The sequence below is a fragment of the Asterias amurensis genome, chromosome 15 (genome assembly GCF_032118995.1).
Source record: "Asterias amurensis chromosome 15, ASM3211899v1".
NCBI classification, from domain to species: Eukaryota; Metazoa; Echinodermata; class Asteroidea; order Forcipulatida; family Asteriidae; genus Asterias; species Asterias amurensis.
The window spans coordinates 48,367-73,278 of NC_092662.1; the positions used below are offsets into that span (position 1 = coordinate 48,367).

The window sequence follows — 24,912 nt, forward strand, 5'->3', positions numbered from 1 at the left end:
CAACACATCACATGTAATGTTCATTTGCCTATGGTTGCAAAAGACACAAAAAACAACAACAATACCATACAATACAACCAATATGAGCCGATGTAATTTGTACGTCTTGAGTGAGTACTACTCCTTCTTAAACCGATGTTATACCTTCCCTTTCTAAAATGGGAAAAGCTTTAGTTGTAGGAACATCCCTTATGATCTTCCTGGTACTAATATCCCACATAAAGACATCATTGCAGATTGGATCTGGCAACAGGATTCTAACCAGGGTGGTTAACTGAAAAAAGGGAAGTACCGTTAAGCCACCTTGATCCATACGTGGGCTGAATACTCTTGAATAGAGGTAACTGCTATTCATGGTCGTGTAGGGAATGCTTATCAAAAGTGATTTGTGTTGCCAGGAATTTACATCCAGCTGCTCAAGCGAGTAACCATGGTCTATATTTTTTCACATATTTATGTCCCTTTTTTTCTTGCTATAAAAGCAAAGTATTCAAGCTTTTAAAATTGATGGGAAAGAAAGGGACTCGGCTGCAGGGCTAAATTTCAAATAGCTGCTTCTTAAGCAGAAAAGATTGCTCAACAGTTGTCTGCTAAGCAGAAATGAGCAGTAAACCAGTCTTAAATTGTACAGGTGGCATGTTATTTTGGCCAGTAACCTCATTCTTGTAAGCATCATTTTGATGTTCTTTGTGCTCAAAGGCAGCTCTATGAAATTTGGCCCATCAGTTGTTGAAGCCAACCCAGTCAGCACATAGCACATAGCACATAGTCAGCACATAGCAAGACCTTTAATTCCATATGCCAACCCACCTGCTCATCCCCAAGTCTCGCTATTGACACGACCGACCTATACAGAGAGCACACAGGAAACGAAACTCGGTGATGATGGCTAAAGATGGCTGGAAGTTCCCCCCTTGTGATTAGTCATGTAGAGGTGTGAACTGATGGGGGAAATGAACTTCTTGGTCTTCTTGTATTGTTGTTTTGTCTTGGTGTCTGCACTCTACTTCTATGTTGAGACTCTGCAAAGTCCGATGTTGGGATAGCATGCTTAGATTAGGCATAGTAGTGACCAATAAAACAACGTTGGTAGAGTGGGGCAGTGACAAGAGGCAGAGGAAGATTGTTCCAGATTGTCGGTCTTCTAAGTAAATACATTGGGGGGGTTTTTGTGTGTTTTTTGTCTGGTTGTAATATCTTCACTTTTATGGAGGCTTAAATGAGAGCAGTTTGAAGCAAAAAATCCAGACTTAACTTGTTGTTCTCATTAATGATCTTCTAAGTTATACATTGTCTATGGATTGCCTTGTCGTATTATCTTCACTTTTTGGGAGGATTGAATTGGTGCCCTGAGAGGCAAATAAATAAGACTTTTTTGTTGTTATTGATGTTCTTCTTCTAAGTGCTTCAACTTATCTATCTGAAATTGATCATTGGTTTTCTAAATTCCACGTTAAGTGCATTTATTGTCTCGTTGAAGCATTATTCATAGATACCTCAGACAGTTTCGCCATTCCTATTGGTGGAGAGCGCATCACGTGGGGATGTTTAAACCTTTGATAATGACCAGTAAAAAGTGTTGAAACAAGGGTGTGACACGCGAGCTTGCACCTGTGCTTATAAGACAGTTTCTTCATTCCTATTGGTCGAGAGCAACAGCTGAAACAGTTGTGCCACATCACGCGATACGCTCGACACGCACAGCATCTCCAAGGAGTTGTTTACTCGAGGGCTTTACCATTTCATAGCTGGAGGAGTGTTGTGTTGAAAGAAATCATTGTCAAACAATTGTAATTTTTGCTTTTATTTTACCTTTTGACCAAAAAGTGTTGATGTTTTTTGACGAAAAAGGTATTTATGCATGGGAATCAAAGTGTGTTGATTCGGTTTTCAACTTGTGGTTTAAACCCGCCAAGGCCTGGTTCTTGATACGTAACCTTGACTTTGTCTCAGTAAAATTATCAAGTTCGGGCCTTGGCGCGGGTTTAAACCCAAGTTGAAAACCTCTTCGACCACACATTGATTCCCTTATGAAGGACTGAATAAGTTCTCTTCGAGACAAATAAATTAAGACTTGTTGTTGTTGTTGTTCTTCTTCTCTATTTGCACAACAAGAGGTTGAATGAGATCCTTCCCTATTTCCAACCCTATCCCACCCCAGGGTAGAGACAGCTCTCTTATAGGCAGTCATTCTCTCACAGGACCATACCCCAATTTCATACAGTTGTTCAAGCGGAAAATGAAGCGGAAAACAATTTTCTGTTAAGCAAAAATTTGCTTTATACCTGTCACAGTATTGTGTTTAAGAAATGCCATTTTTGCTGCATGGTGACAATATTCTAATAAGTCTAATTTTGTTGCGCTTAGCTACTTTTTGTGCTTATGAAATTGGTCCCATATGTCATAAAGTTTAATCACACACAGTTCTTCTCATGCTGTAAGCTTGCAAGAAAACAAAACAAAAATCTTAAATAAAGCACATTATTTGCACCTGATTTCATGTAGAATATAATACTTTTTATTCACAAGACTGACCACTTATAAATACTTTCATTTTTAAAACTATTCATGATGAAAGCGACTTATCACTACATTCATTTACAGTTATTTGTATGATTTTACTGGTATTTACTTTTAAAACTTTTCACAATGAAAGCGACTTATCACTAAAATAATTTACAGTTATTTGTATGATTTTACTGGTATTTACTAAGACTGCTTTTATTTCAACGCTTGGTTGGAACAAGAAAAATACACGTCGCAGTTTTTAGGTAAACAAGAATCGTAACCACGTTATTAAAGCTTCAGCAGCAGAAGTAGAATGTCTTTCTGCTTATCAAAGTTAAGCAGGGAACAAGTGAGGAACAATCACATGGTATTTTGTCTGCCATTTCTGCTATAAAGAATGCTCCTGTGTCTGTGCTAAGCAATTTGTTTTTGTATTATCAGTAGTCTTGTAGTTATCTAAGGATAATGCTAGCCACTTTTTCATGATGCTTTCTTGTTTGCAATGTGTTCCAGGTTAGGAGAAAAATTAACTTTAGGGTAGGATATTCAAATGTTCAACAAGGTCTTGTACTAGACGAATTGTCCCAATTAGACAGCACAACTATCACATCTACAAAGGTTACAATAATAAATATTCATAAGGTGATTTGCATACATGATGTAACTGTGACCTAAATCTACATCTACTCATTAGAATAATCTAATTAGGTTACTTTGTCAGCACAGCTGATACAGTGATTAAATGTTGTATGAAAAAGATGCACTATTTACAGCAATATATTGTGGGAATATTTACAGAATAAAGGATACAATGAAATAAACATTATTGAAATGTTTTGTCTTATATAAAACAGATGTGTTTTAGTTAATAATACAATCATGCAAATAAAATAGTGATGGTTACAACTCGCAATTTGTTTTTAAATATTACTCTACAACAGATTTCTGTTACGAAAGGAGTTTATTATTATTGTTCAATATATTTTACAATTATCTCCCTGAACACTTAAACTAAAATCATGAAAATAGTTTGAATTAGTTTAAACATTTTCATAGAAAAGGACATCTGAAACTGGTATTATAATCAACATCAATAGTATGTCATAGTGAAATCAATCGCTTTTTTTTTTAGCTGGATCTAAAAAAGATGTAAAAAGCAAAATTATAATAAATAAATAGACTTCAGCAAAAGATAATTATCCACCGTTAAGTAATTGACAGAATCTAAGGCGAGGGAAAACAATTGTAACATTTTAAATGTAAGCAAAAATATAAGGAAGAGCAAGTCTGTTTTTCAAATTTGACATGTCGGTTGTATCTTTTAATTCAGTTACAATCGGAAAAATGGCTGTTCAAATTTGTCAGAAATCATGTAGAAGCATTGGCCTTTTTAGCTAAATTATGGGCTTTACAAAGTAATGCAGAGGTAAAGAAAGTAGAACTACTCTCTATGAAAATGTTTTAGTTTCTGGAAACACTTTTATTGCCAAGTGATTAAACAGGGCTTGGTCCTTTTTAGAATTTCTTTGGGCAAATAGTACAAATATATCACACCACTGATAGTGTTATCCTGCCCTAAGTTCTATGAACCATAACACCATACCAAGCCTAGAAAATGAAAATGGCCTTGCCCTCTCAAAGTTGAAACATGACAAAAGGGTGTACAACTGCCTCAAAGGTCACAAGGGACACACTGTCCATAAAAGGCCACTGGGCATGACAGTGACAAGAGGCACTCGCCCTACTTTTCTGTCACCCTGTGGATAAACAATCCACACAATTTCAACACTCTTCTCTCATAACCATAATTTTGGTTTTTGCAAAATTTTGCAGCCAAGTTTATGCAAGGTCTTTTTTTCTTCTTCTGTTAGATGAAATTGGAGGATATTGCATATTTTATTCCATCCGCCTGATTTTCATTTCTGTTGCTTTATACGAGTAATACGGCAATAATCCATCGGTCTCCTTCCACTCAATACCATCATCCCAGTCTCCTTGGTACATATACTGAGAGGCTTGGTAGTAGAGGCCATTAAGGTTGGCCCTGTCGCAGCTCTTGAACCACCATCCTCCATTGTGAACGACGGCACAGTTAATACTGCTACTGTCATCATTATCCTTGTCTATGGTCGTGAAGCTCTTTCCGTTGTGGTAGCTGAGTGCATCGGTTGCATTGCCGCCAAGGAAATCTCCCAATCGCAGCCTGAAGTCGGCCCGTTTGCCTTCGATTTTGAAGTCTGAGTACTCAGCATATAGCTGCTGACCCTCCCAGCCAGTAAGTTCCACTCGGAGTTTGTAGTTGTACTGCTCTGTCAGCAGGTGCATGAACTCATTCCCCAACCAGAATTCACCGGTGAGGCTGCCGAACCCTCGAGAATAGACATGCCAGTTTTGGTTGAAATCGACAGAGCCATCCTTGCGACGTTGCAGCAGTGTCCATCCACCACCTTCTGTCGTCATGTCACAGTAGACTGGGATGAGCTCAAAGATACCCCTTGGTTTGATGTAGTAGAGTCCACTCTTTGCTGATGGTGTCCGTGATTTGGCCTCTTGACAGTCCAGAGGAGCTGCCCCATCTGAAAGAATCAAAAGAAAACCAATTACTAACTTTGTAGTTTATCAAGGTGCAGTGAAGAGAGACCTTCTCCTTTTAAAAATAGCACCATGCAATGGTTTACAAGGTGCTGTGGCGCAATGGAATATTCAGCCAATCAATTAACCGGGAACACCGGAGCGAGCCCCTTCTCTTTTTGATAAGTGCACTGTGTTCTTTTATGTGCGTTACACACCACACGGGACAATTGGCTTTATGCCCCATCCGAAGTGTCTCGATTCAACACTCTGCTGATCAGAAACACCAGAGCTTGATTTCGGTGCTCTTAACTGCTAAACAAATTTTTTTCAAACTCATTCTTACCGATCTTTGTGACATGCCTGTCTGATATCGCTGAAGGTCCGTACTCCCTCGTCATCAGCTTCTCCTGTCTCTCTTTCAACTCCTTGACCTCATCTGTTAATCCCTGCATCTTCTCCATCAGCTGATACACCAGACTCCCTGTATCCGATTGGATCTGGTTCTCAATGTCTTGACTCCTCCGCCTGCCTGCTGGCTTGGCTGTTGAGGGCGCTATGCATAACCATGTAGCCAGAAGGACCATGAAGATTTGGCAGAACAAGTGTGGGGTTTCGTGTGAAGTCTGGAACAGAAACAAAAATATTAAGAGTTTTAAAATACTTTTGCATCCATAAAAGAAACTTCCAGGCCTTATCTTTTGCTATTGATGGGCACATCAATTTTAAGTAACTTCCAGGCCTTATCTTTTGCTATTGATGGGGCACATCAATTTTAAGTAACTTCCAGGCCTTATCTTTTGCTATTGATGGGGCACATCAATTTTAAGTAACTTCCAGGCCTTATCTTTTGCTATTGAGGGGCACATCAATTTTCCTCTGGTTAGGAGCACTTCTATGAGGGAAATACAAAATAATATTAGAACTTTGCGAAGGGCACCACAGCAAAAGCGCAGGGCATCACAGCAATTACTGTGGGTGTCGTACAAGTAGGTTATTTCGAAGCCCAAGGCCAGTGCTTTTTAGCATCATTAGGCCAGTAAACTTTTGACTGGACAAGTCCAACGATCTTGTTTGATTGAATAATAAATATCTTACCTCATAATCAAGTTATGTTCAGATAATATCTTTCAACTCTGAGTATTTTAGTTAAATCCTTTTTTCATTTTTATCCTCGTAAAACATTTTCTTGGTTAGTAAGAGTTTTGAGCTACAAGCCCTGCAGTCTTGTGGAGTTGTCATTTTATCTGATGGTATCCGGCTGTCCCTCAGACAGCTTGCCTCTTATCAACCATGAAACTTCTGGAACTATAACAGTTTCCATAGGATTATCAGCCTCTTCACAACTAACACCAGCTGGATAACTTATCCTTTAAAAAACCCTACAGGTAAACCATAAGCCTTTTAGCTACATTGGGGACTTGTATGGCGACCAAAATGGATGGGAACTATATAGCCTGGAAGAAAAGACTAGAGTGTTGGACCCTGGGGATCCATGTATTATTTTTAAGCTAAATGATAGCTTTTGAGATGTAAATTTCAAAATGATATAGTATTGAAAGCTGCTATAGGCTTCTAAGCAATAGATTTATTGCCATTTTTTAAAACATTGATTACCACAGGTATACATGCCCTTCTAAGGGAGAACTGCATCATCATTGTCCTAAATCTGATCAAGATAACCAGCATCAGCTGTATTGTATCATGTTATTAAAACAAGTAAGTCCATACATCCGGGTTTTACCTTGTTATTTTAAATCACAAGCCCCGTTGTATATCGAAGGTACCCACAGAGCTAATCCTGCATTTTTATTGAACTTGATCACCTGGAAAAGCTATGAAGAAATTGCAAGAGGAAGAGGGCTCTGCTTAATCAGGAAGGGACAATTAATTCTTGGTCACCTGCCCCCCGAAGGCGGTATGACTATCCCCTGTCACCGCGCTGTCTAACAACAGGTGTCTGTGGGGATGAGGGATGGGTAACGCCCGAGCTGACCCCTAGGCCCCCCATGCCCCGGAGCGGGGGTCTTCTTGGTCAAGTTGTGTGTGAACTGGTAAGAGAAGGTGATGGAGTGGTTGATGGAGGGGGGGGGGGGGCGGTTGAGAGACAGAGAGAAGGTTTGGGGTGGAGTTTGACCCTTCCATGGCTTCTACTGATTCAGAATTTGTTCTCTTACCAATGGGGAAATATTGCCTTCGCTGCGTTAAATGATCGATGGGGTTACTTTTCTTGGAGGAAAACTTGGGGCATTCTGTACCAAAATTAAGAAAGTTTGACCAAGGGATACTGAAATGAAACAAGGTCTATCCCTAAGGAATGTGACTTTGTTGGCTATTTATCAAAAATTGTTATTTAAAAAAAGGTAGGCGGTGACCTCTAAAAAGAAAGCCGTTGGACGCCCAATATGTTTTTATTTTTACTTGGCCTTAGCTCTGCCCTTGTGTACTCATCAAAGAAACCGTGGGAAGTGGGCAGAAATAATACTTGGGTGTGGACTCACACTCATATCCTCCTCTTTAATTAAAAAAGTCATGGAGATAATATCAACAAACAATAACTAACCAAAGTGCCGATTCATTATCTCTGCATTAAGAATGCCTAGTCAGTGAGTTGACCCTTTTTTAAAGCGTTTAAAATCTAAAATGCACGTCTTTTGAGATTTTCTAAGTCTTTCTTACTAAACAAATGTGTCTCGTTGACACTTAATGTTTGAGATATAATTCCAATACCTCTAGTCACAGGGCACATTCTAGCGGTGGTCTTATGTCTAGATACAAGGGTTGTGGGTTCCAATCCATCCCAAGAGCATATCGATTTTGAGTCCAAAACACTAAATAAACATTTGCTCCACACACATTCAGTGGAATGCCAAAACCAAAATATTATTCTTGTTATCCCATCCAGTGAAGATTTTGACGATTTCTAAAATTGGGAACAGACCCACTTGGACTTTTATCATTGTCCGCCCCCCCCCCCTCCCCAACTTCTTGAAGATCTAGTCCAGATGACAACCTCATCCCTATCAAGGAGGCTTGTAATAAATGAAGATAATTGAACTGTCTGAGCCTGGAGCAGATATGGCTCCTGTCTGCTTCAAATCCTTTGTCAATTGTGACAAGGGATGTTCACATGATGTCTGCAACTTTCACAATCCTTGTGACTGTTAAGCCTTAAGAAAACATCCATCTCAAGAATGGTACTAGCCCTGGGATTTCTGTCTGGCTTCCCTGGTTTCTTCTTCAAAACGCTGCTGTAGGCTTCTCACCAAAAGTTTGAATTGCAATTAATTTTAAGAGAGTGATTACAATACATAATCTTTAAGTACACAAAAGCTTAACATCTTTTGGTATGGGTACTTTATTTCCAAGGTCTACTTTTCTTTTCCTTCAAAAAACTCTTTTTCAATTACTAGCCACCAAGAGGGAATTTCTTGTAACCTAAACAAATTTTTCAACAGCTGTATTTCCAAGGTCCCACTTGTATCCATGATTTGTTTTCTTTCAATGTCCACTCTTTGTGTTTATCTGTTAAAATTTTCCATAACAGATTTTTCTTGGGGAATGTTTGATTGTTATTTTGAAGAGGGTACTCCCCACCGAGGTCCTTCATGGTTCCTTTCAGACCAGTCTGGGGGTTTTTCATCTCAGGAATGAAATTCCCTCTTGAAGGGGATTCATTAAGAAGGTTTCTTTCTTTTTGTAGTATATGTTGTCTTGAGTAAAGTGTCTTTTTTTTAAGCATCCTTCAGGTCTGGAAAATCTCAAATTTAAAACTACGATCACAAACTTTGAACTCAGTCTATGACCCACCCTGCCCAACATTTCACGTTTCTTCAGACGGAGGCCCAGAGACAAATTTCACATAACAAAGGATTCCAACATGATTCCCCAGCACACATTGACACCCCCCCCCCCCCCCCTTACCCCAAGAAGTAATTCCGTTTTAAGTTCACCATCCTCACCCTGTCATACAAACCAATAAGCTGCCTATGCAACCCAGCTGTTAAATTACACACTTGACATTGACTCAACCACAAGAGCTTGAGAGGGGAGGTAATGATAGATCAGAAATGGGCTTCAAGAACCTGGTGAGGATCCATTAACACAGCATTGCTCAGAGTTATCTGGAGGGTATCATTAAGCTCGACAGCTTGTACATCACTACCAGAGTGTCTAGAGCATGCTGTAAATGGATCACTGGGACCTGTGGGTGTCCTAAGATTGATTGAGTGAATCTTGTAGGACAGATGAACAGAAGGCTGAACTTGAGTTCATTTGAGATTCATCATGCCATAGTTCAGGCCTGGAATTAAACAGAAACCACCGCACTGTTGCCCTGGTCTTGGCCTTGGTGCCCCTTCAAAAGTTTCCCAGCGAAGGCAATATTTCCCCATCTTAAGATTTTCCAATGGAAGTGCCCTTTGCAAAATGAAAAAGGCCTTGTCCTTTCAAAGATGAAATTGCATGCCTAGTAGTTGTATTGTTGTGCTTTCCTGATACATGTATGACAGAGTAGTGGTCGTACCTGTCAAGTCTCAAGATTTCACCCACAATTTGTTTTGTTTTCACAAGAGATTGCTGAGGTTTAGTTGAGATGCTCTGCAATCCATTGTATTTGAGATGGTTTTCAATTTCCTTTAGTTTTTCATTTAAAAAACAAGATTCTTTGTGTGTACCACCATTTGTGCATGTTTGTCTGTAGCTGCATGCTTACATTCAAACGCAAGCACAGAACTCTAAAAAGTACGGAGTGTACAGTGCTTAAAACACATTGGTGTAAGAGTAAAAACAAATTATATTATGACATACTCCATGTAGGTTTGTTTATTATGCCAAGCTGTCTAACTTTGACACAGATAACTTGCCAAGAAGCAATAATCCTTTTGAAGAAGAGGTTTTCAAAAGTCATTTTCATTGATCGAGTGCCACCAGTTGTGCTGTCATTCAAGTTGGATTAACTGCAGAGTGTGTACTCTAAATCAACTGAATAACGATGACTCAGAATTGATAGAGTCCTGTGTCCATGGTCTTTTCCTGATTAGATTCCGATCTCCTACAATGACCAACAATGACCAGTGGACAAAAATGACCATTTAGCAGGCGCAATAATCTTGCTGTATCATCCCTGCATAATCTAAGACGGACATCAAACCTGTTCGCAAGGCATGTATGAGTTACCCCAATGTGTTAATCCCAGCTGGGATTAGGCTGCAGGAAGCTATAGTTAACAGCTAATCTTTGGGCTGATATGGGAACAAATGAGGGAGCAGTGGGAATAGATAGAGGTGATGACAACATTATGTAACATTAACCCCATGTCTTGCCACTATAACTTTGGTTTCACACAAACTCTGGTTTAACAAGTTAAACTTTACTGCAACTTTTTTGCTACATTCACATCTTTTAGCTAACCACAAACCATAATTCATCCATCCTGATGTTACCCACTAGATTGAAGTCCTGTTCATCATGGTTTAGCAGCCCCCCCCCCCCCACACAGCTGGTTTCTCATGTTCCTACCCTGGTCTAAGCATGGAGGGAGAAAATGGTCTTAACAAATGCTTTTACCCACCTCCCCAAGCCACAAACATAATCATTGGTCAAGTTGCCACTTGTGACACCAATGACCGATTTTGCCTTAACTTTCACAGGTTTCTCATGTCATTTGTTGGGTCAAATCATGTATGGATATAATGGTCTTATGACATTACCATTACCATTACTAAGATGTGACACGTGTGCTTTAAAACAGTCCTGCAATTATTCCGGATTGTATCAGTCAGTAAGCTTGTTAACTTGTTACTAATCACTACCTACTATTAATCATGAAATAAATAAGTCAGTAAGGGGTTTCATGCACTTTGCCAATTACATTAAGTTCTTCCCTCTAAATAAACTAAATGGAAAATTAATTGCGAGAAGGCCCTTTATCCCGTCTGTCCAATTAAATCTAAATTTAAACCCAAATTGGTTTTGATAAGCCCTTCCTGCCCATGCCTTCCCAGCTCGTTATGGAATTGTTATTGCCTTTTCTGTGTAATGAAAGGAATCCGAGGGAGGTTACGCAATCGTCAACGTCAGAGGGAACTGTTTGTAGAAATCAAGGATCCCGGTTTGTAATGCTGGTTGATTTAAGCTTGACTATAAGTGATCCTATCTTTGGAGAGCTTAGCCTTTGATTCTGTACGGATGTACGATGTACATGCTTGTAGACTTCCCCAGTGTTCAGAGCCAGTGTACTTTGTTACTCTCCCCTCCCCCTTCCCCTCCACCCCACCGCTCCCAACTGAACACTCTCTTACCAGTTTTGGCCAGATTGTGTATGACGTTAACCGATTGATCGTCGCAAAGGAGAAATTGTTTTAATGCGGGAAAAACAATGCTTGCGTGTTTACAAGGACACAGGATTAAGAGAGGATGCATCATTCTAACACTTAAATCCTTATCTTCGCAAAGTGCTTTTGATCGCAACTTGTTTATGTGTCTATAGTTTTGTCTTTTCAAAACACATCTGCTGTTGTTTATGCTGAAGCTGGCAGAGTTATGTTGCCAACAGAATGAATTGTTGTATTTACTTGTACTTTTTATTGACTCATTCTGTTATGCCAAGTGTATAATGCATTATCAATTATCTGAAATATTCATTTGTGTTAGGAATTCACCCATCTATATTAGGCTCTGCCCATTGTGCATGACTTGACCAACCACAACCATAAGTATGGTTAGTAAAGTCCAACACGTAAATATCCCATTGCTGTATCATGTCCCATAGCAGGACAGCGCAAAATGCTTACGTTGTGTTAGTCTTGGTTCCGAGACCATGTTGTTTGCGCATGCACCATTGTTTCAACCATACCACTGTTAACAATTTTGTCACTGTACATTTGTAATGAACAAAAATAGAGGGCGCTACCAACATCCGGATCTGACTGAAACAAAATTACAAAGTGTCCTCTCTGTTTATTCAGTAAAACATGTACAGCCTCCGATGAGCTGAACATTGATTGTGTGTCCATGCACAAACATCATGGTCTTTGAACCAAGACTAGTGTCGTGAATAGTGGCTACCCAAGACATCACAGTGAACAGACAGTTGCTACCCCATTAGTTGGCAGAGAGTACAGATAGAATTAGAATAAGAATTCCAATCCACCAGTTTCAACACTTATACTACAGGATACCTACAATAATTTTCTTTCAACCTCTATAAGAGAAGACCCGAATAACAAATGATTGGAAAATACAGTTTGATAAAACTACAGAAAGAAAGAGGATAGAAAAAACAGTGAGCCACCTACCGTATGGTGGAGTGATGTGTTGTACATGATTCCAATATACATGTATTAATGAAGCAGATTGGTTCATTAGGGCCTACAGACGATGTGACCTCTGACGTCACACAAAAACCATAACATGGTTCGCGCGCATACCGCCGGGCAAAGCCTTTGTGTTTTGGCAGCCAGCTAGAAAGTGTACGCAATCTTACTATGACTACGCAACTGTTTGTCCGGTGAAACATGACGTATATAGTGTTTTGTCAACAGAGGGCGGTTTGAATGTAAACATAGGTCACATCGTCTATATGGACAAAAACTTGACTAAATTACAAGCACACCTCTATGCACTCTTAAAAACCTTGGTCTTGTGGCTAAACCACGCTGAAGGAAAATAATTGGGAGTTCCTATTCTATTAGGGACTAAGCCAGGTTTTCAAGCCACTTTTTCCTGTATCTATCAAGTGTTTTGAGCTTCCCATTTCCCTCACAGATCCTTAAGCCGGTCCATTAGTAGAGATTAAGTATGGAAGCAACTTCTGACGCAGTTGGCCACAGGGCTTTTTTTTCTGGCCAGATACCCCGATCCTATATCATGCCTCGCATCTAAAGGGGTTTCGGAACAGATTAGGTTCAGTTTCCCCAAAAGATTCCCCAACATCAAAACTTTTTGATGTTGGAATCCCTCACATGGGAGTTGATAAATTTGATCATCAAACTTGGCCATTGTTTTTGTAGATTCTTGGCGTTTGATGTTGACTGATTCAAAGCATGTTAAATGTCCGATCCTCCCAGGATGTATGAACACCCTGGTTACGGTGACGGACTATCCTTCATCAGGATGATATTGCCTCCTTGCATCAACGTTTACACATAACAAGACTTGGTATTTACTTGTAACTGTCTGTAGGAATTCCTCAGTTTCTCACTTGCTTTGTGTTTTGTCTTGAAACGCTGCTCAACAACTTTATTAATTCTGCTATTTTATTAGGCTAGATTACAGCAAATTTCTTTGCTAAGCAAAAAATTGCTAAGGAAATTCTCTGTGCTACGAGGGTAAGCAAGACTTTATGCTGTGGTGAGTAAGACACCTGTTATCATCTGAAAAGTCTCCCATTGTTCACAAACAAATTTTTATGAGTTTCAGTTCTGACTGATAACCTCACATGATTTGGAATTTAAAAATTGCTGCACATTGTCGCCCTTTAAATTATTCAGTAATTCATGAACCCCTAGTAGGGCAGGAGGGAGGGTAATCTTAAATAATAACTTCCCTTTCCCCTTATACCTGTTCAGCAGGTAAAGCAAGGGGGTTGGTAATTGCCATCAGCCTCACCTGCTCCTGTAACCAACCACTGGTGCCATGGAACCTAATCCCACTGGCCCCAGTCTAATAACCTCAATAGTCGCACCCAGAGATGTACCCTTACCCCCTACTTTCTCTAAAACCAGACCCCAAAAAAGTGTCTCGTGGACCCCTTACCCCCGACAACGTAGAGAGAGATGGTCTACAAGGTTTGTCGGAAGTACTATATTTAAACCCTGTTAAAAGTTTGCTTCCTATTACAATAAGTGCAGCAAGAAATCAAAAGTACTTAGGTATGTTTACAGGTGAATTTTGGAGTAGATTAAGGACTTCCCACAAAGTTATTTCTAAACTGATGATGCGTCCTGCGCTTTTATTTTGAACATTCTTTGGAACTGTGTTATGGACCTAACTGTGACTTTTTAAAAGAAAAACACACTTGTGAAAAAAGCTTTGTCTGGTTTTGGCTTTTGTGACCATTTTTAATGTTAAAATTGAAATGTTTTAAATATATTTGTTTTAACCATTAACTAGTTGCTGGCCTCCAATTAACCCCAATTGCCATGGTGCTTTGGCTGTGTGATTGTACACATAGTTAAAATTCCTGTTGAATGTAAACTTGAGTACCATGGATTAGATTTGCTCTTAGTGCATGGTCAGCAATACCAAATACAGCACACCTGTGATGCAAACATTACATCTGTCTATCAAAGTTTATTGTATGGAAATTGTAACTTCATTCATTCTCATCAAATTACAAAGCTGGATACCAAGTAATCTGCCAGCGTGTAATACGTACAAAACGCTTAAATAAATTAGGATTCTTCCAATCTGAATAAACACACATCAAAGTGGAATCCAAAGTTTAATCACCAGTGGATCATATGAGCTACCTACTCGTCTACTGAATACATTTTGGATTGTCTTGAACTCATAAAAAACAACATAACCAACGTTGAGAGTGATTGTGAGTTTTCATGATGACCCGCAGATTGGACGTGGGTGCCACAGCAGGATCTGCACCCATGACCCTGTTCTTGTGAACACAGCAGGACAGGCTGGTGTCAACTGGTTTGTTTTCCTTCGTAAAAACCTCTGGAGGTGTAATCTCTGTTCATTTTTGGTTTTGAGGATAAGTCCAACAGGTGCTGATGTGTTAGTGTAAACTTGTTAACATTGTGGAAATTAGCAAACATTGTCAAGTTATCAATGGTTACTTGAAAGGTCTGTGTATGTTTGCAGGCCTTACTTGAAGGGGCACAGCAATTTTCCTTTGGTAAGGGGCTCTTCTAAAGGAACATTTAAATTTGTATTGGAACCTCACAAAGGGCACAACCGCAAAAAAAAGCACAGGGCACCACGACAATTGCTGTAGGTGCAAGGGTTATTTGGAGGCCTGCTTTTGGTAATGAATCTGAAAGTTAATGGCAACACAAAACCTACTTGAAATACAACAGCTTTAGACAGTACATGTGAAGCATTTTCAGAAACTTTTCACTTTGAAGTACTGTTGTTACAGAAAATCACATTTTATCCCCCAAAATGAGAATCTGGAAAGTGTTACAGACACATCAGTAATGTTTACTTATATTGTGTTTTCCAGATAACGGATCTTGATACTTTTCCTGCGAGGACATAATCGATCCAGCCAGATTTTCAGAAATATCTCAAAAATGCTACCACGTTTCGTTTCTTTTCAGAGTGGAAATGCTCTATTTATGGATTTCAATTCCAAGAGCCAGTTGGTGATTTCTTTTGAGACAGATTTTCATTTTGCTGAAGGGAAAAATAATTTTTCCCAAAAAAGTACATCCATTTAAAATACTGAAATGCAACTTACCATGTTTGTTATTTCCAACTGTTTCCCCTCCCAAAGTAGTCAGCGACACAAGTTCTCCTTCTCAATAATTCAACTTGAAAGAGTTGGATCAAATACAACTGTTTGTGTTTATTGTAATCAATGCTCATTCACGTGTCACAGTCATGTACTCATTCAAGCAAGGAGTACCATGCACGATGTAACTCCAATTTGTCAGGGCAGCTTGGTGACTTAGATGAAAGCTATACCCAGAGAGGGCCAATTTGCCTGAGTAAAAGGTTCCCCTTTGGGGTAGATCCTTAGCTGGTGACTGTTTGTGTCCAAGTGAGGACCATCCGCTCTGCACATTTAATCCAATTCTAGTTTGTATTTCATGTGAAGCTTCTTTCTATGTCTTGTTAAACTCTGAAGTTATCAACCCTTGTACCAAACCAATGGCAATTATACTTGTAGTAATAGACAAACCCTATCAATGTGTGTATAGAAGCAATGATGGGATGACCAGCACATGCTCTATGCAGAGCCACACCCCCTAAGTCACTAGTGGATTCCTATTGGTCAGCAAAGGCCCTTCCTGTGACAACTCTGAGCCAATTAAGAGGTGAGGATTGACTCAGCTCTTGTCATGTCATGCATGGCTAATCTGCCCATGAGTACAGCAGTAATGCTGTACTTATGTACTGTACAAGTACTCTGTACATGTATGTTTGATGGTAATAAGGGGCCTGATGGATTTGTGGTGTGAACAACATGTACATCAATACAGTTGTTGGAGAAGAGGTGGACAGTTTTATCTGTAGATTGTTATTGAATGCACTATTACTGTCAGTATTACAAGGGGATGATGTACATGAAAACATTAATGGTTAAAGCCCAACTCAGTTCGCTCTATGCTCAGTGCTTGTAACAGAAATATATTTTTTTCTAAAGTTGTATACCCCTACATCATTGCGTGCAAATTACTTCCCCCTTCTCATTGAAATACACCCAGGGTGCTTTTTTGGCATCAAGTCAAAATGAGTTTATTGTGTGTAAACTCATGTGTTGTTGTGCCAGGTTTATGACACAATGATGAGATCTTATGTAACTATATTTTTGAACTATTTGGGGGCAAGCATCATGTGACCTTCTGTTTAAATTGCTGGTGTAAACCAACTGATGAGCTTAATACTAGAAGCCCCAATTAAACCACACTGTCTGATTGTTATAACGTTTTGATTTTAAGTAGGACGGCACATTGCAGAACTTGTGAGCTGTCCTTTCTAAAACTCCTGGGTTTATGAGGAAATTACTACATAAAATGTGAAATGTTCCATATGACCAGTATATGGTGTCTTGCCTGCGAGGAAATGCCCTTGAATTAACAAGGTCAGTCTGTTTGTAAACAAAAGTTATATGGTCTGTAAAAAGGGGGAACAAACAAAGCATGGAGTAGGGGCGTACTCAAAGCTCACTTTATTTCCTACGAGCCCTGCAACTTTGCATAGTGGCAGTATTAGGTGAGGTTTGCGGAAGTACCATGTGTAAATCTCTTTTTAGAAGGGTTGGTTCTGGGAACAATTGATCGGTTTTTCTCAGAACCATAATCATAAGAGATTTTACACAAAACATGGTGTCTTTTCACAACCAACACTGCTCGAGACCAAATAATATTCTTAATATTGTACAATCTATAATTGGTATCCTGCCATTATTTGCTCAGCCAAAACTTTTAAGAAGTGTATTCTGCTGAAGCAGCTCTATGAAACTTGGCCTTGATGATTCTCCTCATTGTTTCCAGAAGTCCCTGTTTCTTTTCTTCAAACCCCTCCATCCAGGATATCTGAATATAAAAAAAACTCAGATGGTTCTGGTTTGAAAAGCCTGGCCATTTTCTATCCATTCCTGCTATAAACAGGTGTATTTCACTAGGAACCCTGCCATCAATCAAGAGGCAATCTAACAGGGGGAGGTCAGAGGGGGCCTATAGAGACATGAAATCAACAAACGTGTGTGCTAATAGTGATAAATCAGTGTGACTTTACTTTACTTTCCTCCTCGATTTACTGTCCAGACCAAAGCTGAAACAATCCAAATTCCCTTGTCCTAAACGTATTTATAGAACAAAGCTGAGACCAAAAAAGTTGGTTAGCATGAACAGTCTTCCTTCTCCTTCGTTGTGTTTACAACACCGTGCCTTTTTCTCAGATGTCAGATCACCTTCTCCCCCATCGGTTTACTGTCCAAAGCAAACTAATACAATCCAAAACCCCTTATAAATTCCAAAAGGTATTTTGAACAAAGCTGAAACCAATAAAATTGGTCAGCAAAAACACTCTTAGTTTTCCTCTAATTTATTCACAGTACAATGTCGGATGTCAAATCTCTCTCCCCCTAAAAAAAAGAAAACCTTCAGATTGTTGAGCTTTCCTACAATCAATCAAGATTTCCTTAGTAACAATCAGGACTTCTGTATGACGGACCTCAGGGTCAGCCATGGTCTCTAGCAGTAAGAGGCAGTGGTGGGGGTAGTTGAGCATAGACACAATACAGATGCTTCAATCATCTACTTTTCAGGTAGAATTTGTTTGCAGTGTGGGTGCCGTTACACACACCAACTTATGGGGTACTTTTGGTAACAATGGTTAAACAATGCTACCCACAAGGTTATAGTTTATAGTGGTACCCCACAGAGAATACACATGTATATTCAAAAAGGGATAATAGAAGAACAATGGCAGTTGTTGGGTGTAGCACAATTATATAGCGATAGTGCAGGAGCCTCTATGCGCAACACAAGACATAAAACAATATGAAGTGTGGACCAAAGGTCCACACCATTTTAGGACTATGTGGACTTACACACAACCACACAGTTTTATTGTAACAGTGTAGAGGATTGTTCTTAAGAGAACAGAATAATGTAATAACACAAAGCTGGTAATGTTTGTGAGATTTAAATTAATTTAACAATTTAACAATTTGTGCTGTCTCAGCTTTATTTGATAACTGTTTGTGTATTTCATTCGATTACTTGGAGAGAATTAACACATTCCATAAACAGGCTGTTTTAGCTACTGTTTGGCAATATCTACTATTTATGGTGAACTAAAATGTCTGAGAAATGTGGATTTATTTTTTGTTTCCCCTTCTGTCAGGGAAAGTTTACTCCTCTTTAAATGGCACTTACTGAAAGCAACGAAAGCAAGTCCATTTAATTGATTCCTAAGCATTCTTAATACTTAATTTAACTGACAAAAAGGAGTCATCCTGTCAACTGTAGAGGTGTTTAAAAATCCCCCACTGTCCGAACCTAGATTGTCCATCATGGCACACGTTGCTGTCCAGTGGGTTAGTCATACTCATAGAAGCAAAATAACCTACTCATGTATGATTCCTTTAGTTGTTGCATAAACCGGCGGACACTCCAATCATTCTAGAGTAGCGGCAGAAATGTCCCAGACTCGGCTGAAATATTCCAGCCATCCACAGGAAACCAGTGAGGTGACACTCGCTGTAAAAGCGCTCGTAAACTCTGTAATGAGGCCCCCCTCGTAAATTATTTTGAAAGTGCTAAATTACATGTGTACCGATAAATTAATATTTGCAAAATAGCAATAAAAAAGTGTGGGTGGGGGCATTGGTCGTGATTCACATATCCTGAAAGTGTGAAAACTTGTTTGTCCATCTTTCCTTCAAGTAGGTGAACGGTTTGGCTACTCAACATTTTACCAGTAATAAAAACATTGATATGATAAACAACATACCTTGGATTGTAAAAACACAAGTTCAAACATGTAGGCCTAGGTAAAATGTTATGAACTAAACTTTTTTTTTCACCAGGTCTAGCCTCAGTGCCTGTGTGTCACTTTGATTTTGATGCCCATTTGATATAGGCCTACAGTGTGGCAGAACAAGGAAAGGGGTCAGTTTTATAAAGCTGCATAAAAATAGCTCAGCCCCCCCTCCCCCCCAAAAAAAAAAATATAAATATATAAAAAAAATAGCAGACAATCGTTAAGAAATATTTTCCTCTTAAGCAACTCTATAAAATTAGGCCCTGGTGTTTTTCATGCTTTAAACAACAGACCTGTTCAAATTTGGGCTTAATCAGTCATCAAAGTTGCAAGAGAATAATGAAAGAAAACCACCCTTATTGCATAGCATTTTGTACTTTCAGATAAAATCCTTTCTGTGATTCAAATTTTGGGTTGAAAACAAATACCTCTTTCTCTTAAACTTCATAACTTCAAAGAGGGTCGTTTCTAAGAATGTTTTATAACGTATTATCAATTCTCCAAGTGCTCTACTACTGTTGTACCCTCCCTTTAAGCCATGACTTAAAACTTGTCAGACGAAATCAATTGAAACTGTTAAGATTTCACCGCCAAGGGATCAAAAGTCTCTCCACACTAAAAGATAAACTGTAACTGAAACCCAAGGAACATGGAGGTATTGCTCTTGCAGTCTAGATATTAGGCAATTAAATTTAAACTCAGCCCGACCCTGTGGTCGAATGATCGAATCAATTTTCTGCAAATGGCATTTTTGATGTGGTGATCTGAGCCAACTGTTGCAACAATGTGGCTGTGAAACTGGGATGATAAATTTTAGACTTATGTGAATTCAGGTTTTTATGCCTGATGATCAAAAGGTAGCTGTTTTTTAGCTGTTTATCACCAAATGCTGGATTTGGAGGAAAAATCCACTAGACTTGCAGGGCTTGTAGCATTGGACCAGAATCATATCTTCTAAAGACCAGATTCAAAACATTGTTATAATAAAACAAACACCCATTGATAAAAAACTTTTGGAGAAGATTTGTCTATTTATCTTAATAAAGGTTATACCATACCACAATGTTTGACAGAACTTACAGGTATTTATCGGTATCAAAGTCAACATTTGAAAACATTGTTTTTTATTAAAGATTTCATTTATTGAGGTAATTATTTATTTGAAAAACACAAGACCACAGAACTTGTGCAGTCATGATTGTACTGGTTGTAAACTAGGTTTTAACTCGATACTTCAACTGTATTCTTTTCTCACAATGACTTATACTACGGTCTACCAACAGCTTTTCAGTGTTCCTCACCAAGTAAGAATTCATGGTCATAGAGTAATTACCAAAAGTGTACCCTGCCTTGAAATGATTGTGACTGGTTATTAAATCAACATTGATTGTCTCTACGTGCTTCTATTCTGAAAGCTGGAATACCGATGATCCAATATTTTACATAGTACTTGGTGCCCTTGCTGCTGACCTTACTCTTATTATTCAAGCATGCAAAAGGTTTTCTTTAGAGAAACTTGCTTAATCCAAAATCATAAATAACTTCCTGAATGAAATGTTTACCGTTTTATAATTGGTTGAAAGCTGCAGATGATTAGGTCAATGGATTTGCATTTTTGTTTCTCCATCTCACTGACAAGATGTGGGAAAGGGTCACAAGAGAGGAAAAAGAAAGAAAGATGACTCTTAATATTGCGTTTAAATTGAGACAGGTTATAAGAGACAGGGAAGCAGGATATTGTAGTGAATTCCAAAGTAAGGCAGGTACGCCGGAAGAATCGTTACCACTAAGTTGGATATCAAAAAGTGTACTTTGAATGTTTTTGAAAAATCAAAAGTAAAATGACTGCAGTATACCTTTTTAGATCAAGTGGTGTACATTTACCCTCTTTCTATTAAAACCATTTTCTTCAAGTGGTCTTTAAAAGGTTTTCCTTTTAGCTATAAAAACTTCAGTGCGTGGAAGTCAAAAGGGTGCCTAGAAGTTAAAAGGTTGCGGGATCATCTGAAGAATGGTGCCAATTTAAAGTGGGGGAGTTGGGGCGGCACTTATAATCGCCAACTTTCCTTTCATGGCTTGACTGTTGAGGCAATCAATGTGATGAAGTGGCACACTGTGTATACTACCTCCATGCTGTCACACTGTAAATTGAATAATGTCATGGCCTTTGGCAGGTCATCTGCCCCTTGCAGCTATATGCATTTGTTACTCCATAATAGGGACAGTTCTACCATACATACATCAATGCTCTTGTTGTTCAAATAAGATGTTGGCAAATTCTGGAAGATCATGGTACCACTGCAGCTACTTCAACACCAACCAGGCCCAATTTCATAAAGCCTGTAAGCACAAAAACTTGCTAAGTACAGAAAAGTATTGCTTAGCAGAAACATGTTACCAGCCAAAATTTCATCAACAACATTGTTGTGTCTCATGCCCCACTCGATTTTTGCTAAGCAAATTAATTTGCTAGGCAGTATTTTGAAACTGTGCCCAGGACAATTGAATTTGTTACAATATTATTTGATTTGAACTATTGTGACTAGGGCCTACTCAATTTTTGCTTTGCAAAGAAATTTGATAAGCAGTACTTTCTTCTTAGCAGCTTTACGAAATTGTGCCCAGGATAGTTGTATTTGATACAAATTTGAATTGTGACAGGATAACCCCCAAAACAGATGGCTTCACAATGTCATCGCTGGCACTTATCTCTACCAAACTTAACATGTACATGTAATTACCTGACACTTAAAGAACAAAACAGCTGGATATTCTATTGTTCTTATCCACAGAGAGGATATGATTAATGATGCACAAAGAAACAAATGAGATTGTTTAATTATGGAGTATGTGATACATACTCATGAGTAAATGCGTGAATAGTATACTTTTGGGATAGGGTGGGGTGGGGTAGTGCTGGTCAGCCTACAGTTGCAACCCCCCCCCCCCCCCCCACCCACCAAAACAGAATAGCACCTTCCAGCCATCTGTTCATATTTCTGTAGGATCGAGTTGTCGTTTTCCTCCTTCATGTTTTGAGCAAGTTTTGTCGTAACCTTCCTACAGGAGCAGGAGCTTCACTCCTTGGCTCTCCTAATTGTTCATAACAAAGACCCAGGTGGGAATCCCTTCTAGGTAGGTTATCTCTACCAGTCCAATTACACAAACAATTTCCTGGGTGCATGAATAAAATAGAGGAATTCCTAAGGTGATTGAAATTGCTAAACACCACAGTTATCCCCATTGCAAGGTTTTTAGAATACCCCATTTTGTAATTTAGTTTAAAGTATGGACAATGTGGGAACATTTTGTCAATTTGGGCAATTTCAGGGTTGAATAGTATTTGGATTGAAACACTCCAGGCACAAATGGGTACCAGTTAATTTACAGTTGGAGGACAAACAGGGAACCGCTGCCATTGTTGAAAATCCAGACAATTGCTGCAATCAAATAACCCGATCTTTGTGGTCGGGAAAATTGTTCAAACTAGTTTTACTGCTGGGTGGGAGTTATTGAGACCTTTTATTTTATTTTTTATTCTAGCTTATTTATATTTGCTGAGGGTTTAATCCTCCTGTCTGAGATACACTAGATTCGCTTAGGAATCTTTCCACTATCCAGACATTTTAAAATTAAGTTGTCAAATAACCGACAGAGCCAACACCTCTATTTAAAGGGATTGTATACATATAAATTGGAGTAATTGCAATTTGAGTACACAATCTGATATAAGATATACTGTCAGTAACACTTCTAAGATTAAAATTATGGGAACAAAAGTTTGTATGAATTTCCATAACTGCAGTACTAGGCAGTGAAAAGTTTCTTAAAGAGCATTATACTATCCAAAGGTGCTACACTTAGTACCAAGTAAGTTGTAATTGCCATTCATTTTCAGAGTCATTGCCAAACAACTTTGTGATTCCTGTGTTCCTGCGAGTGGCGTTTGTTGTTGTTGTCGCTGTGGTTGTTGGTGTGGTTGTTGCGTGGTTGTTGTTGTTACACTTACTCTCATTGAAGCAATTTTCACTGAATTCCAAAACAGCACACTGTGGAAGATAGAATGTTGGATTTGCTCATTAAACTGGCATCAAACACAACTATCTAAAGCTTTCCAGATACATTGCTAGCAGAAGAAGAACTTTGATTTATGTTGATATGTTGGCCATATAAAGCCACAGGCTGTTTTTCTGAATCAAGGCTTTCCACAAATTAGTGTATAGTTCGTTGAATAAGATCATTTTAGCCTGATTCTTTATATCAAGAGTTCATTCAAAGTTAGGTGCCTTCATGGTCTCTGGATGAGCAAACACTTCCTCTAAATGCAACAGTCGTAAAAAATTGGAACAAAATTACCCGCAATGTTCTTGTGAGTCTATAAGTGACGAGAAAAAACAGAAAGTGTTTATCCTGAGCCACAAAACATTGCAAATCGATAAAAGCTCTATCGAGTTGAGTAGATCTGACGTAAGCTTCCATCCTTGCAGGATTTCTTTTTGTGTCAAGCAGGCATCATCAGTAGGTCGAACAGGGTAAAAAATCTTCATAGAAATCTTCAGGCTTCCAAAAACTTTTACCCCATCCCTCAAGTTGGTTATGACATCTTTACAAAAAATGCCTTCTAGATACATTGCCTGCCGGAAGAAGACCTTTAATTTAGGCTGATGTATTGGCCAAACGCCCCAGGCTGTTTTCTGAAAATAGGTTTCCTCTAATAATCTTCACAGAAGTAAAGTAGAACTGGGTGTTTTTTTCTTGTTCTGTGAGTGTGCAATGAGTTAATGTAGTTCATGAGTTTAGTTGATATCAAGGAAGACGCAATTAGTTGGTTATTGCAAAAGTGATGTGTAATTCCCTTCATATAGACTCTTGGGGTGTTATTGGGTCAGCAGAATATCAAGAATGTGGACTACATTTATTCGGAAGAATTTGAAACTTTGCATGATGTGAAAACAACCGATGAATTAAAGTAGAACAAAAACAGAAATAATCCTTACGCCAAATGCAAAATTATCATTTATCTCTTAAAATATAGGATTTGGCCCGCCTTTAGCCACTAGGCTAGAATCCTGGCCTATTCATGTCAGGACACTTGTGTCCTTGAGCAAGTCACTTTATCATAATTGCTTCTCTCCACCCAGGAGTGCAACTGGGTACCTGCAAGATAGCTGTGGAGTAACCTGGGATGGACTGGCATCCTGTCCTGGGGGAATAGAAATATTCTCAGCCATTTAATGCCAAGGAAACCGGAAATATAACCACTGTCCCGATGAGCCATGTTGGCTCGGAACAGACTTTACCTTTTAATTACATTGTAGTTTCCTGAGATGACAAAGTTCAAAGTAGTGTCATTTTCCTCTCTTTAACCTGTCGATAAAACAATGCCTTCTTTCCCTTGAAAGCCCCCCCCCCTTTAAAACAATCCACAATAACAACAATGTTGAAAGAAACTAAAAGGAAAGATGGTATCCCCTGTGGCCCTCATCACCTCATTCATTAACACCTCTTGACTCCTTTCTGCACCTCATCTCATCAAAGTAGAGGATTGCTCTTTTCCTAAACCTTCTTGATTTCCCCAGTCGCTAGCATCCTCCCCAGGTGCACGCTAAGAGACCGGTGATCAAGCCCTCCCCCCCCCCCCCCCCCCCCCCCCCGTCT

General features: G+C 39.0%; 2 protein-coding genes across 4 annotated transcripts in view; one reads left to right on the forward strand and one right to left on the reverse strand.

Moving 5' to 3' along the window:
- Positions 1-24,912, forward strand: part of LOC139948077 (cation channel sperm-associated auxiliary subunit beta-like) — an 81,780-nt gene that overhangs the window by 12,869 nt on the left and 43,999 nt on the right. The window lies entirely within an intron of this gene.
- On the reverse strand, positions 1,923-15,896 carry LOC139948078 (microfibril-associated glycoprotein 4-like). Its single transcript, XM_071946106.1, has 3 exons — positions 15,500-15,896; positions 5,426-5,705; positions 1,923-5,084 (listed from the first exon to the last, which is right to left on the reverse strand). Exons 1-3 carry the CDS (start codon positions 15,500-15,502, stop codon positions 4,405-4,407), a joined length of 963 nt encoding a protein of 320 aa, XP_071802207.1. The 5' UTR covers positions 15,503-15,896; the 3' UTR covers positions 1,923-4,404.